Genomic DNA, 15,798 nt, shown 5'->3' with positions numbered 1-15,798 from the left:
TTAAACCCCCAATCTTCCTAGATGTGAGCCATCTTTGCCTGACTTCACGTGGTTACTTTAATATCAAACCTTGAGGAAAGATTATTTTTTTAGTTTTCATCTTGTAGTGGCCCATTATTGTTTATACAATCTCTTTTAATATTGTAAACCTTCAGAAATATAAAATGCCAGTAGGATCCTTTCATTAGATATTTCAGGACTTTTGTCACATTTCCCTGAAGCCAGAATGTTATTCAGATCTGGAGCCTTTTTAAATTCTTCACACTTTACACAAAAACCAGCTCACCAAATGTCAGTTTCTTCCAATTTTAGTTAATATCATTTGTGATAAAGACAAACTGATTACATTTTAAGGTCTCTTGATCTCCCATGTTCTCATCCTATTTTTTTTCTATTTTGTAATACTTATCTATAACATGAGTTAACCTCAGATATGAGCAGAAATACAGGCCATAGGTGTGAGATGGGGGAAGTTCAGGTTCAAAGCAGTTAGTATGGGTAGATTTTCTCACTTCTCTTAGTCTCTTAGGGAATCACCTACTGTCTGTCAGCTGCAAGCTTTTACATTCCTTTCATTCATTACTGCTCTCCATCCTCCCTGCCATGCAGGCAGGCACGTGTAGAAGAAGATAGCTTGAGATTCAGGCTAATAACCACACTGGTAACCAAGGGCCCAAGTCTGTTTATGTCTCAATTCTGATTTCTTTTGACACTATTGTTGCTTCTTGTCTCAGAGCCATCTGCAAAATGAATAATGACATCTACTTCTTTCTTGATGAATAATGATAATGATAAAAAAAACTAAGTTATATCTTGAAATAAATCCAACCAGTAACCAGTTGGGTATCAAGTACCTTTTTACTCAAAATGAATAATAAAAACAGCATCAGTTGGGTTGTACCAGCAATGTCCTGATAACCTTTCATAGGCCCCAGGTGTCTTCACTTTAAAATACAATTCTGAAATATCAGGTAGTTCTCATTGTCTTATAGTAAATTGCTAAATAAAAATCACTTTTAATAATAATTTCTGATCAGCCAGTACTTACAGCACATTGAAGTTTTAAGGGCCTGAGGTTAAAGGGCCTGAGTACTAGCTACCCTGAGCAAAAAAGCTGAGGGACAGGGTCCAAGCCCTGAGTTTTTTTTTTTTTTTAATTTATGAACAACCTACTGCTTAGTGATTACATATAATATACTTTATAACATTTGTTGAAATAACACTTTCATATTCTTCATTGTTTTGAAAATTCAAAGCTTCTCAAAAGCAATGTTTACCCTGAGGTAGCATCCTAAATACTTGGATCAGTATTGTATTTTATACTCCTTTTAATTTCCTCTTCACGGCTTAAGTCGTCAGATATCAAGTTACAATTTTCTCTACTTCAAACTTCTGTGATTTTTCCCTTACTGAGGAGAAATATTTGCTAGGCAAATTCACCTAAGAGTCTAAATTATTTTCAATAAAGTGGCTGGTATCATTGGCACATTTATTGATGTATAGATGAGCCTCATCTAATGTTAAGGTGTACTCTACTTTTAATACATCTCACAACCCATATTCTTACATAGTTAGAAACCGGTTAATCAGTTTCTCCTTATGGAATAATATAACTCAGATTAGCCCTTCCCCTGCTATGATATCAGTCCATTTTTCATACAGATCATCAAATATGTTCTCATATGCAACATCTCCTTCTTTAACAATTACTATGATCCTCGTAAAGGTTTGCTTCCTTCATCCATTCTCCCAGACACACTGGACCTGGAGGCAAAGTAAGCAGGTGTTACAAAATATTGAGCTGCACTTATGGTTCCAAAAGGATGAGCAGCCAGTACGGAACTTTCCTTTGGGAATCACCATAATCCATTGCCACATTCTTCCGAACACACAGCTCAGGACAATAGCTAGTTGTCCTTGTGTCGGCAGCATTTTAGCTTTCTTTTTTTTTTTTTTTTAATTTCCTGAGGAGGATGGACTTCTCAGTCATTATCTGGTATTATCTATTACTTCTGCTGTAATTGTGGATCTCTTTTGATCAGAGCTAGTTAAAAGGCAAATGTAAACCCAGTTAATTGAAAATTATATCAAGATCTTTATATTCACAAATTGACATGTTAGATTGAAATTTCTTTGTACAACTCCCTAGAGATAATAAAAACAAAACAGAAAATTATTTATATAAATTTTCCCTCTCATGTCTTTGTCTAGAAAAATGAATTTTTAATATGCATCATACTATAAAAGCATAAAAGCTGAATAGATTTGCAATTATAAGATTGATGATTACATATGAACAAGGAAAATATATTTATATCACAGGAAGATTTTTTTAAATGATTTTCTAGTGTTTATTTTTCTGTATAACTGTCTCCTTCATTTATCATCAGAGAGAAAAGCCCCACTCCTTGAAATTTATAGTAATTAAAGTTCTTCCAAATTAACACTAGATGAGACAAAGTAGACTAGAGGAATAAAATATTTTCTGAAACAATTTTTTTCTTCATTCTTTCATACAGGCATAATATGCATCACATACAAAACTGTGGTTTAATTAGGAATTCAATGAACTGACTTTCTTCATTTACATCCCCTTTTTTCTCTTATACCACAAAACTATTGATATTTTATATAGACCTACAATTATGTGATAGGAAATTTAGTATAGGTATTCCTTGCATGGTTTGAAATGCTTGTCCTATTGTATTAATAGCTCACAATTTTTAATAGTTGATATTCTGTTATTATTATGTTGTTATTTGCAAGTGGACATTGTAGCATTGTAGAATACTTCAGTGAAACTAGTGACCACAGAGAAAATGACTCCCAAGCCACTACCATTTGGGCCTATCAAAAACAAAGGCAACTTCCCACCCATACTTTGCGTGTAAGTATGAAAACACAGCAAGCAAGTATTACTGTTCAGTTCACTCATGAGCAGTCCCAGCCACTAATAAGAAAGAACACAGTTCAAGAATCTGGATGAATTTGGTATAAATCTAGTAAGTAGAAAAAAAATAGACTTTAATGATAGCTTCAGAAAAGTAAGACATTCTAGCTCTTAAACAAAAACTGGATAGTAAGAAAAGGAAAGTTAAACAATAAGAAAGAGGTCTGAGAAATGTTAAGCTATAATTTTGAATTCATCTTTGAGTAGAAAATTAGAAATTATGCTTAGATAAACTTTCCAGAAAAGAGAACTAATGGACATAGATGGAAAATAAGACAGAAAAAGCCCAGTATCAATACAATAGTTTCAACATTCAATAATGAAAAGTCTATAAGAAAGATAAATTATTATAGAAATAATGTAAGATAATTTCATAGACTGAAAAACCATGAGGGTCCAGATTGTGCTTTGTACAAACATTTAAAGTCCTAATCCAAAGCATATTGTGTCATTAAATTTATTTGTTTTATTTTATTTTATTTTTTGCCAGTCCTGGGCTTGAGCTCAGGGCCTGAGCACTGTCCTTGGACTTTCTCAAGGTTAGAGCTCTACCACTTGAGCCTCAGCACCATTTCTGGCTTTTTTTCTATGTATGTGGTACCGAGGAATCGAACCCGGGTCTTTGTGCATGCTAGGCAAGCACTCTACCACTAGGCCAAACTCCCGGCCAATTTATTTGTTTTAATGTCAGGGTGATGTACAGAGGGGTGACAATTGCATACATAAGATAGTGAGTACATTTCTTGTTGAACACTGTTACCGCTTCCACGTTTTTCTCACACTTTCCCTCTCCTCCAACTCTCCCTCCACATTCTAAAGTTTATTTCCAACATATTGTCTTGTATCACTGTTCACCCTTTGTCCTTTGTCTCACCATTTTGTTGTTCCTCTTTCTACCCTAATTCAAATAAATGTGTATACAATATACCAGGTACCAGAATCTGATACAATGACCACAGGGAATAAACTCTGGGTGAACGAAAGAAAAAAAGAAATAACTTTACATAGTACATTAAAAACTACAACCACAAGGAAAAAAATCTCTTGTTTCCAATCTTGAAGTTTATTTCCCTAAGCATCATCTTATATGGTCATATGTACATTGCTGTTGAGTTATTGGGATCCTCTGCTAGGAAAATCCAGGATATATATGATTACAAATGAGGGAAACCATGGAGTCTGTGTTTCTTTGGTTCTGGTTTACTTCACTTAATATTATTTAAACATTGCAAGTAAAGGTAATAATCAAAAAATTGGCAAAAAGGAGTAGTGGGACCATGTAAATAAACAAGTGAACAGAGCTGGGGGGTAGCTCAGTGATAAAGCCACTTCCTCCTAGCAGGCACTTAGGCCCTTAGCTCTGTCTCCAGCACTACTTCAAAAATCCCAAACTCAAAACAAGAAAAAAGAATCATCAAAGTGAATCAGGCTATGCTAGCTTTATTAAAAGAAAAGGATACATGCAAAATTCTGACAAGTGATCATTTGCAGCTTGGAGTGCTATGTATCACCGAGCTATCCGCACTGTGGATTGGGCATGTGGCTGAGGACAGACTCAGACATGCTGAGAGGCAGCAGCTTTGCCCTATCATTAAAGGCATACTCCGGGAGGATGAGATGGGTAATAAAGAATCTAGAAGACATACAAGATAGAAACAAAGGAAGACCAAGAAGCAGCATTCAGGGATAATAGCAATTAATCATAAAAGCAGTACATACCTGAAGACACAGAAGTGGCATTTTCTGAAAGAAAAAAACAGTGGGCTGATGAATTATATAGCATTCAAAGAAGAGAATTGATTTCTTATAGGTCTGATGGAACTTATGGAAAATACTTGCATAGGGATGTAGAATGTTAAGCATAATTTTTGAAGAGATAATTATTAACTCTAAAACTTTTTTTTGATAGTTCTGGGGCTTGGACTCAGGGCCTAGGCATGGTCCTTGAGCTTTCTCAAGGCTAGTGCTCTACCACTTGAGCCACAGCATCACTTCTGATGTTTTCTGTGTATGTGATACCAAGGAATCGAACCCAGGGCTTCATGCACTCTTAAATGTAGTGGCAAGAACAAACACTTATCTCAAGAAATTAGACCTAAGGAACCACTGGTTTTTCATGGCTAACTTTCAGTATTTGACGCTTTACAACAATGATTTACTAGTGGTTCCTTTCTTCAAAGTAAAATCTAATTTTAAAAACACATACTATTTAAAGTGTCAGAGATATGAAATAATTATGGCTTCTTGTCAACTTTTTACTTTTTTGTTTTTTTATTTTGTAGAGTTCCTGGAATAACGATTGCTACAGATATTATCTGTGGTTTTCCTGGAGAAACAGATCAGGATTTTCAAGAAACAGTGAAACTTGTGGAGGAGTACAGATTTCCAAGTCTCTTTATTAACCAGTTTTACCCGAGACCAGGGACTCCTGCTGCAAAAGCAGAACAAGTCCCAGCACAAGTGGTAAGATACTTTCCTTGTCATATCTCACTTTGTTCCAGTGGCTATAAAAATGCAGCTGCAGAGCCTACCCATCCCTTAAGTTACGAAATACTGCGAGAATTCCATGTTGGGTGGAAGAACCATGAAAGACTTAAATGACTGTAGGCAACTAAATATCAAGTTTTCTTCTTTTGAAGATTAAGACCCAAATATACATATATATATAATATTATATATATATATTAACTTACCATGTAGGATTAACTTGCATGTACGTGATAAATATTTGGATGTTTCAAATGAGCAACATTTAAATATCTGTAAGCAAGGGCTGGGAATGTAGCCCAGTGATAGAATATTCTAGGTTCTAACCTCAGCACTGATAAGTAAATGAATGAATGAATTAAAAGTAAATAAATATCTGTAAGCAAATAAGCTTTCCATTTCCCTGTTTTTCCCAATTCATTACATAGGGCAGTCCTGTGCTTTTCTTTTTTCTCCATGGATCACACATGATATAGTCTCATCTGTCTACAATCACATCTATTCTATTCACCCATCCAGGTGTATCCTACATTCACGGTGAAGCTCAGGCTCCTTCCATCCTTTCATGTTCATAGATATAGAAGAACCACACAACTCAGCACACATGTGATTTCCCCTAATGCCCTAGAAATGAATAGTTTCAAGACAAATATTTGATTTCTAGATTCATAGGCTGGAGGGAGAAAATGGAAAATTAACCTCATGGAGATATGGAACTGTTTTTGTAACTGGAACTTTTCCATTGTTTCAAAGACTGTATGCACTGTAATTACTTTTCATCAGAAGCTTTCATGAGTAAATATAAAAAGAAATAATCTAATATTGTTATTATATTAATCTTGTTATTGTTTTAGTATGCAGATATTTATATAAGTATCAAAATGACATATATTCTTTCAGTGTTTTAATTGGCCAAATCCTGGTATGTTGTAAATATACGTATGTGTGAGTATATACATATATACATATATATATACATATATGTGTGTATATATATCTACATATACTCACATATATACATATATAACATATGGAGAGAGAGATTGTATTTATGTGTGCATTGTTCCTTAAACAATGTACTTGTGAGTTTTGTATGGTTTTCCTGGCTTTCCCTGAAGTTTATTAGACACAAAACACCATCAGCATGTCTGGAGTGTCTTGAGACAACCCTTCTTTAGCCTCCCTCTGGAGTACTTTTCTTTGTATTTAATTTGCTTATCTTCTTTTTGCTCTTTTTGTCTGTGCCCTGACCTCTTTTGTAAGGCTGAGGAATTTCAACCATTCTCTATTCAGATATTTCATCTCTCCTTCAGACATTCCAGCACTAATATATCAGGAATTTTCATTGTTCCCAATGTCTGTTATATCCTTGTCTTTATTTTTCGTTTCTGTTTTCTTTGTATTTTCCTCTCTTCCCCTGCCTCATTGGTATTTCATAGTCAGAATCACTCATGAGCCCAGAGCAGCAGTGGCCTGAACCATAGCACAGCTTTTACCAGAGGTCATGTGACAGTCAGTTTTCTGTTATTGCAACAGAGTACCAGACATGAAAAACTTTCGAGGAAAAAACGGTTAGGCTGATGGTTTTAGAGGTTCCTCTACATTCTCTCATGGCTTTTGTGCCTGTAGTTAAGTATTCTATCGTAATAGGAAAGCGTGGCAAAAGGGACTATTTCTTTCATGGTGGCCAGGAAGTAAAAGAGAGGGGAACAGCAGCCATTATCCCCTTCAGGGACAGGACTCCAGCTGCCTACTTTCTCCACTGTCCTGCACCTCCTCAAAAAGTTCTTCCATCTCCCAACAAGTTGCCTTTGGGCACATTGCAGCTCCAAATGAAGCCAGCAGCCTACACACTCTCAAGCCCGCCCTCATGTCTGCTTATTCACAAGTTTTCATCTTTAGATGAAACACATACACGTGTGTGTGTGTGTGTGTGTGTGCGTGTGTGTGTGTGTGCGTGTGTATGAATGTCATATTTGTGAAAGCACTGTTCTAATTCACTAGCCCTGTTTCATCTGGGTTTGACTTGGTTTTAAGCCCATCTATTGGCTTTCTAACTTTTACCAGAATTATAACCAAATTACCTTTCTTAGATTCTAGTTATGTTTTCATATTTTCCTTCCTGTAGATTTTTAAACATATTACTCGGATTTCTTAAAGTGCTTTTGGAATATTCCAGTGTCTACATCCAATATAGGTTTGTTTCAGTTGCCTTTGCTTTGTTTTGTTTTCTTCCCTCTGACATTCTCAATTCCATCTCCTTGTACCTAGTCATTTATATTGAATGATGACCATTGCTTATTAAAAGAAACTAAAAAAGAAAATACTTCTATAGATTCTGACTATATTATGTTTTCCTCCAGGGAAGATTTAATTCTACCTCTACCAGAAGGTAAGGACTGATTATTTTAATCTGAAGAATTAGTTTTCAGTCTTTCTGAGGATTGGTGCATTTCCTTACTTGCTCTAATTTTCTGAATATCACTAGTGGTATGCTATTGTTTAACAACTATCAAGAGAAAGGAGTCTACTTACAGCATTTGCCAGTTCCCATAATATAAATGCTTCCACTATTGCCAATGCAAAGCTGCAGTTACACATGGAGTTGGGAGGAAAATGCGCAAAACTAACTTTTAGGAACTGATTCAAAGCAGATCTAGCACACTACCAAAGCAGCTCTTCTGGGGCCCTGTCTCAAATTTCAGTACTTGTTTCCACTTCCATCTTTGTCTCCTCATCTTCACGTGATTTTGGCAGGCTCTGTATAGTTTCTCAGCTCCTTAGCGTTTTGCTTTGTTGCTCAGGCTCCCAGTGCTAATCAGTGCCAGGGAGGAAAAAGTGGCTCCTAGTATTGAGCTTTCTTGGTCCTCCAAATTCTTATTACCTTCGTTGCTTTTGGATGTTCAAATAGCCTATATTGTAAATTTCATTCACCTTCCATAATTGTTCTTGGCAAGGACATTTATCTTATACAAGCCGCTTTACCTTAACTAGAACAGAACTCAATGCATAAAATCAGCTTTCCAATTCCTCCCCCCATGCCCCTTTGATCGTGTCTTTTATCTTTTACATATTGATCCTTAGTATCTTCCTCACTAAGTCCTGGCATAGCAAAATTAATTTTAAGATACTCTTAAAACAGTTTCAGATTTCACAGCAAAAACTGAATAGGGAGTATAATGGTTCCTACAGACTACTTTCCCTAATCCATGTATACCCTTTCCATTACAACCTTCCCCCACAATGTTGATGGACAATATATACCATTTTTGCTTGCAGTCTACAATTTATATTTGGGCTTACTTTTCTTATAGATAATCTACATTTGGACAAGTAGTATTGACATATATCCACCATTGTAGTATCATCACAATAGGTTCACAGTTTCTTTCTTTCTTTCTTTCCTTCCTTCCTTCCTTCCTTCCTTCCTTCCTTCCTTCCTTCCTTCCTCCTTTCTTTCTTTCTTTCTTTCTTTCTTTCTTTCTTTCTTTCTTTCTTTCTTTCTTTCCTCTCTCTCTCTCTCTCTCTCTCTCTCTCTCTCTCTCTCTTATTTTTATTTTTTAGGGCTTGATCTCAGGGCCTGAGCACTGTCCTTGGAATTTCTCAAGGCTGGCTCTCTACCACTTGAGCCTCAGCACCACTTTCGGCTTTTTTCTATGTATATGGTACTGAGGAATTGAACCCAGGTCTTCGTGCATGTTAGGCAAGCACTCTACCACTAGGCCAAACTCCCAGCCCTCTTCATTTCTTTCTATCTGTAGAGTTTATCTTTTCCCAAATAATATATATTTGGAAGCATGCCATAGGTAGCCTGTGTAGATTGGTTTCTGTCACTTAGGCATACCAGATTGCTCCATCTCTTCACATCTTGGTAGTGTACTTCATTTTAGCACTCAATACTCAGTGCTAAATAATATATAGACATTCCACAGTTTATTTATCCTTTCAACTCCAAAGGGACATCTTGGTTGCTTCCAAGTCAGGGCAACTGCAAGAAAAGCTGCTATAAACATCTGCCTGCAGGTTCTCCTGCACACATAAATTTTCCGTTCATTAGAGTAAATATCAGAGCATGGTTGCTGAATCATGCGATAAGAAACTGCCATCCTGTCTCCAAAAGATGCTGTGGCATTTTGCATTCCTTTTTGCAGTGGGTGAGAGTTTTGATGGCTTTACATCCCGGCAATTGAAACTGATAGTGGGTAAGGTTTAGGTGATGATAATACTGTGCTGTGACTTGTAATAGTGACTTTCTTTCTTTTAGGGGTGGAGATTGTTTTGTATTTGTTTTTTTTTTTTTTTTTTTTTGCCTTCTTATTTTCTTGTGTTGAGCACATATCCTTCCACCAAGCTCTATCTGTAACTCATTGTTGTTTTAATTTGCAGTTCACTGAGGGCAGGGTGTTAAATATCTTTCGTATGATTCTTTGCCACCTGTGTTTTCTTTGTTGAGATGTCAGTTCTAGTCTTTTGCCAATTTTTTGATCATACCATTTGTTTCCTTACTATTGAGTTTTAAGAGTTCTTTGTGTATTTGGGATAACAATCTTTTATTAGATATGTGATTCACAAAAAGTTTCTCCCTATTCCTGACTTGTGTCATCACTCTTCTTGAAGCAGAAAAGTTTTGTTATTTAGCACTGGTTAGAAATGATGCCAAGCTTTTAGAGAAATATTTTTTTTGTATAACTTCTAAGTTCAAGGTTGTCCTAGGATTTCTTGTGATGATATTTTATCAGTCTGGGTTCCCAGTATTGTGGTCTCAAGAGCCAGTATTTTCAGACCTTACATCTTCATTTAACTCTGCACACAGCTGTCACTTGATTAAACCTATTTCCTAGGACTGCTGTGATCAAACTCCTCAGTGTAGGGGACTTAAAAGAGCAGAAATTTACTTCTTACCCTTCAGAGGCTGGAGGTAAAGGACAAAGCCCTACCTCCTCTGAATGAGCCATCAGGAGGAACCTTTTCTTTTCTCCTTCTGGCTTCTCCTGATTGGCTGACAGCCTTAGCTATTTACTTGGCTTGCAGTGCATAGCTTCCGTCTGTCTTCAGTATCACAAGATGTTCCAGTGTATGTTGGTCTTCACAAAGACAACCATTTCCATTGGGTTAGGAGCTCACCTTGTTTCTCACCTTAATTTGTTTTATTTCTAAATAAGTTCACTCTGAGGTACTGAGGTTAGGACTTCAATACAAACCTTTTTACTACATGCAGAGTATATGTATAAGTCAATCCACAACATTCATATAAATTTGTGCAAATATACTCCAGTTAAAATTGTTGCATGGAGTTTTATCTTCATTGAATTCAGAAGATTCAATAAAAAGAATTAAGTATTAATTAGCATCAGCAATCAAAACCAAGGCTTTGTTGATAATTTTTTATTTAGTTCTTTATTTTTGTGCTACTAGGCTTTGAATTCGGGACCTTGAACTTACCAGGTAGGTATTCTACTACTTGAGCCATACAGTCAGCTCCATTGAGTTGTTAAAACTCTAAAAAATTTCCAAAATTAATCATTGCTTACTCTATTTTAAGTATTTTTTGAAACTATATATCTAACTAGAATTTACTAAACTACAAGACCATGGAGAAATGGATAACAACTTGTTATAACTATTTCTTATCTCCTTATCCCAAAAAGTCAATAATAAAAGTAGAATGTGGGGCTAGGAGTTTGGCCTAGTGGTAGAGTGCTTCCCTAGCATGCACAAAGACCCAGGTGTTCCATTCCTTGGTACCACATACATAGAAAAAGCCAGAAGTGGGGTTGTGGCTCAAGTGGTAGAGCACTAGCCTTGAGAAAGCTCAAAGACATTGTTCAGGCTCTGATTTCAAGCCCCAGGACTGACCAAAAAAGAAAAAGAAGGAAGGAAGGAAAGAAGGAAGGAAAGAAAGAAAGAGATAAAAGAAATTCCAGAGAGCCAAGCACCAGTGACTCATGCCTATAATCTGTAATACTAGCCACCCAGGATGCTGGGAACTGAAGAGGATTATAGGTTGAAGCCAGCCTGGGCAGTTCAAACCCTTATCGTCAACTAACTATTAAAAAAAAAAAAGCTATAAATCTTAAATGGTGTGGTGCTAGCTTTGAGCAAAATAGCTCAGGGACAATGCCCAGGACTCAAAGACCAGGACTGCCCCCCCCCCAAAAAAGCCTTTTTATTTATTTGTGCTGGTCCTAGGGCTTTTTTCTATGTATGTGGTACCAAGAAATTGAATCCAGGTCTTCCTGCATGCTAGACAAGCACTCTACTACCTTCTCCTAGCCCAATAAAAAGGCTTTTTAATAGTATTTTTATAAGTAGACTAAGCTTCGTAGTCTACTTACAAAGATCAACAAATCTTTTAATTTGTAGACTATCGTTTGTAGAAAATTTTCATGAAAAATAATGAGATTATCTTTTTTTTTTTAGGTGATTCATCTTTTTGGGGGGGAGGGGAGGTACTCGGATTTTTATCCCCACATGTAAGGAGATTTTTTATTTTATTTTATTGCTGGGATAATGTATAGAATTACAGTTACATGGGACCTGGAGTTTGGCCTAGTGGTAGAGTGCTTGCCTAGCATGCACGAAGACCCGGGTTCGATTCCTCAGTACCCACATACATAGCAAAAAGCCGGAAGTAGTGCCGAGGCTCAAGTGGTAGAGTGCTAGCCTTGAGAAAGTCCAAGGACAGTGCTCAAGCCCTGAGCTCAAGCCCAGGACTGGCAAAAAAAAAAAAAAGAAAAGAATTACAGTTACATTTTTCAGGTAGTAGGTACATTACTTCTCACACATTGACACCCCTTCTCATGTGATCTTTAAATGAGCAGAAGATAGAGGAAATACAAGCTTGTGTCTGAATATATGCCAGTATAAGAGTCATAGTCCACTCACCAAGTTTCTGGATTCTACATGTGAGACTGATGTGATCACAGACACTTCCTGCCTCAGTGAGTGTGAGGGTGAGCTTTTTGAAAGGCTAGAGAGGCACCCTTTGATAAGAAGAGGTAGCTTTGCTGAAACTGCCCATGGTACATTCTCATATAGGTGACTATGTGCTGTATGTATTTAAATTAAAGCAAAAGGTGGCACTTAGATATGGAATAAAGAATGTTCTGGAATCATACACAAGTTACTCATATATAATGGCTTTCCTTAATCTTACTGCCTCTGAAATTAGAACACAGTTTAATCCCATGTATACACAAAAACAAAAAGTAGTATATAAAATTGATGTGTTACTTTCTCTCAATATAGATATAAATATTTTTATGCTGGTATATTGAGGCTGTACTGGAGCTTGAAAGCTGTGTTCTAGGAGTAACACTTCCGTTTCTGGCTTTTTGCTAGTTAGTTGGAGATAACAATCTCATGGACTTTCCTGCCTAGCCTGGCTTTGAACTTATTCTCAGCTCTTAGACTTTTGAGTAGCTATGATTACAGGCATGAGCTCTCTGTACCCGATACTTTCTGTAAATATTTTTAAAACTTCTTTCTAAACAAGATTCTAAAGTTTAACAACTCGATATTTTTAAGAACGTCACGTTTCCTAAATGAAAAGAATCCTGATGGTTTTCACCTACTCCATAATATAATTACATTATCTGTACAATCTCAGATTCTCAAATGTTTTTCTTTGAAGAGAGGAACAAAATACTTTCAGACATTTTATGTTCTACATTAAGAACATTTTATTCTGAATTAATTCCCAAGCCTAGCTCTAAGAAAGCCCCCTTTTCTTCTGAGCTCTGGTCATTTGACTATCTTGGCAGTCTTATGAGCTAGTTGTCTTTGATCCCTTCCAGTTGCTCTTTTAAACTCCTCTTTTCTGGACATGTCGCTTCTCTTTTTACTTCCTTGCTGATGGAATTTTTACTCTATCATGAGTCTTCAGTAACAGTCAAGAAACATGAGCTAGATCAGAATCACAGAGATGCTTGGTGCCTCCCACCTTCCTAGGCTTTTATGGAAAATGATATTCCTTTCACAAGTGGAAAGTTGAACTTAATGATCTCTAAAGCCTCTTGAAATGCTTCCTCCATCAAGCCTCACTCAGATGTGGTTTGGTCTTCCTCTTTCCACTTAGAAATGAGATGACTTAGCTGCTTCATTTTCCTTTGGCCTTAAATAGGTTATCTCCATTTTCTATAGTTTTACCTTCTATTTATTGTGAATGTGGTAACTTTTTATATAATCAGTTGTTCAGCTTCTTTCTGAATATATGCTAGACATGCTAAAATATAATGCTTTAATTATTTATGTATGAAAGCTCAAAGCAGTGACCAGTGTGTCTAAAACACGACTCTTACCTCACACAGCAAAGAAAACTTTGCAAATTGGATTGTTTACTTAAGAAGCATATTTTTAAAATTAGTTGATGTATAAAAACTTATCTATTTATGGCATGCTCAGTATATATGTATTGATATTTTAGTGCCACTATGTATTGATCTGATCATAATACTAAGCACATCACCTCACATGTTTATCAAACATGTTTCTGTTTGTTTTATTGAAAACAATAAAAATCAGGCCTCAGAGCCATTTTGAAATATTTAGCTAAGTGTTATTAACTCTAATAACCCACTGTGCTCCTGAATATTAGAAGTTATCTCCTATCCACTTGTCCTCCTGAACCCAGTAAGTATCATTGTTCTACTCTTCTGTCACCACTACACTGCTCCTCGCATTGCTTCTTTGACATGAAAGTCTCACTATGTAACCAGGCTGGCCCAAAACTTGCCATCCTCCTACCTTAGCCTCCCAGATTATTCATCTGCACCAGCATGCCTAGCTTTCCTTTAATTCTACAAAACCAGCTGTAGATTATATATTACACAAACATTAGAACATGTGGTGTTTGTCTAGAGAAACCTAATTTACTTAACATGATTCCCTCTAGCTCCATTCATGTTGCTGCAAATGACAAAATTTTGTTCATTTTCACAACTGACTAATATCTGGCTAATATTCCCTTCTGTATGTATGTGCTCCTTTTTTAAGTTTTCCATTAATCTGTTGAATGGCGCCTAACTTGGTTCTAGATCTTGCCCATTATGAATAGTATTTCAGTAAATGTGAGAGTGAAGATATATTTTGACATATAGATTTCCTTTTATTGGAGAGGTGTGTGTGTGTGTGTGTGTGTGTGTGTGTGTGTGTGTGTGTGTGTGTGTGTGTGTGTGTAGTGGAATGGAGATTAAAACTCTTGGAATAGGCACATTTTCATAGTTCATCTAGATGAACTAAGTATAATTACAAGGAGCCTTACAAGAATAAAGAAAGAAGTCAGAGTTAGAGGACAGAAACAGAGATCTTGCTGATATGTTTTGGACATCAAGAAAGAGTCTTTGAACTAAAGTTTGCAGCCCCAAAGCTAGGAAAGACCAGAACCTCCAGAGCCTCCAGAAGGAACATAATGTGGTCAGAAACCATGACTCTTTATCATCTCCAAAACTGCAAGTTTCTCACCTTCAAAACAGTTTTTGTTTTAAAACATGAAATCAGGCCGGGAGTTTGGCCTACTGATAGAATGCTTGCCTAGCATGCACAAAGACCTGGGTTTGATTCCTTGGTACCACATACATAGAAAAAGCCAGAAGTGGTGCTATAGCTCAGGTAGTAGGGCGATAGCCTCAAGAAAGCCCAAGGACAGTGCTCAGGCCTTGAGCTCAAGCCCCAGGAATGGAAACAAAAAATACTAAATAAAAATAAAACATGAAATCGAAAGTGGGAGTGATGATGCACAACTGCAGTCCCCGTACTGGAGAGGTTGAGGCAGGAGGAAGTTTATAAATTGGAGACAAACTTGACCTATGTAGCAAGACCCTGTGTGCGTGTGTGGCCATGCATAAGTGTGCAAGCTAACACAATACTTCAGTATAGACTCCAGTACTGAGGTATCATCGAGAGGTCCTCCATTCATTTGTATCCCCACAGATGATTTTATAAAAGAGCATGCTTTTGATTGACCTCACCCACTTCTCCTTTCTAAATCCCAGCCTTTTCCTGTGTATCCTTACTATTCCTCCCCCAATTGATCTGAACCTTGCCTCTTGCTTAACCTATTAGCCTTCCTATTTGACAGGAGCAAACTGAATTCTGTTGTTTGGTAAATCCACTTTTTGTAGTCAGACCCACAGGACTGGCTGGGTGCCAGGGGAGAACCATGTTTTTGTGGGGTTGTGTTCTGTTTGATGTGGCAAAAATAAAGAGAAAATACCCTCATAAATTTATTGATGCTAAAAGCCCTTTACCTATGCTCCTTCTTTTAATTATAAGCCATTACAAGAAGAAATCTGCAATGGCTTTACTTGGGAATCCACTTTTGGTCTTTGGAATAATCGCTTTATTTTCTAAAAATCTAACTT

At 36.6% G+C, this 15,798-nt stretch overlaps 1 protein-coding gene across 2 annotated transcripts in view; it reads left to right on the top strand.

The window, feature by feature from the left end:
* Window positions 1-15,798, top strand: part of Cdkal1 (CDKAL1 threonylcarbamoyladenosine tRNA methylthiotransferase) — a 519,085-nt gene that overhangs the window by 370,015 nt on the left and 133,272 nt on the right. For both annotated transcript variants that reach the window (XM_090356314.1, XM_090356316.1), the window contains exon 12: window positions 5,233-5,413. In XM_090356314.1, coding sequence (XP_090212440.1) covers window positions 5,233-5,413 — 181 coding nt within the window. The remainder of the gene's footprint in view (window positions 1-5,232; window positions 5,414-15,798) is intronic.

Source organism: Megascapheus bottae, chromosome 22 (genome assembly GCF_031878675.1).
Source record: "Megascapheus bottae isolate mThoBot1 chromosome 22, mThoBot2.hap1, whole genome shotgun sequence".
Lineage (NCBI taxonomy): Eukaryota > Metazoa > Chordata > Mammalia > Rodentia > Geomyidae > Megascapheus > Megascapheus bottae.
The sequence above is the reverse complement of the archived record's forward strand: the minus strand, read 5'-3'. Positions and strand labels throughout refer to the sequence as shown.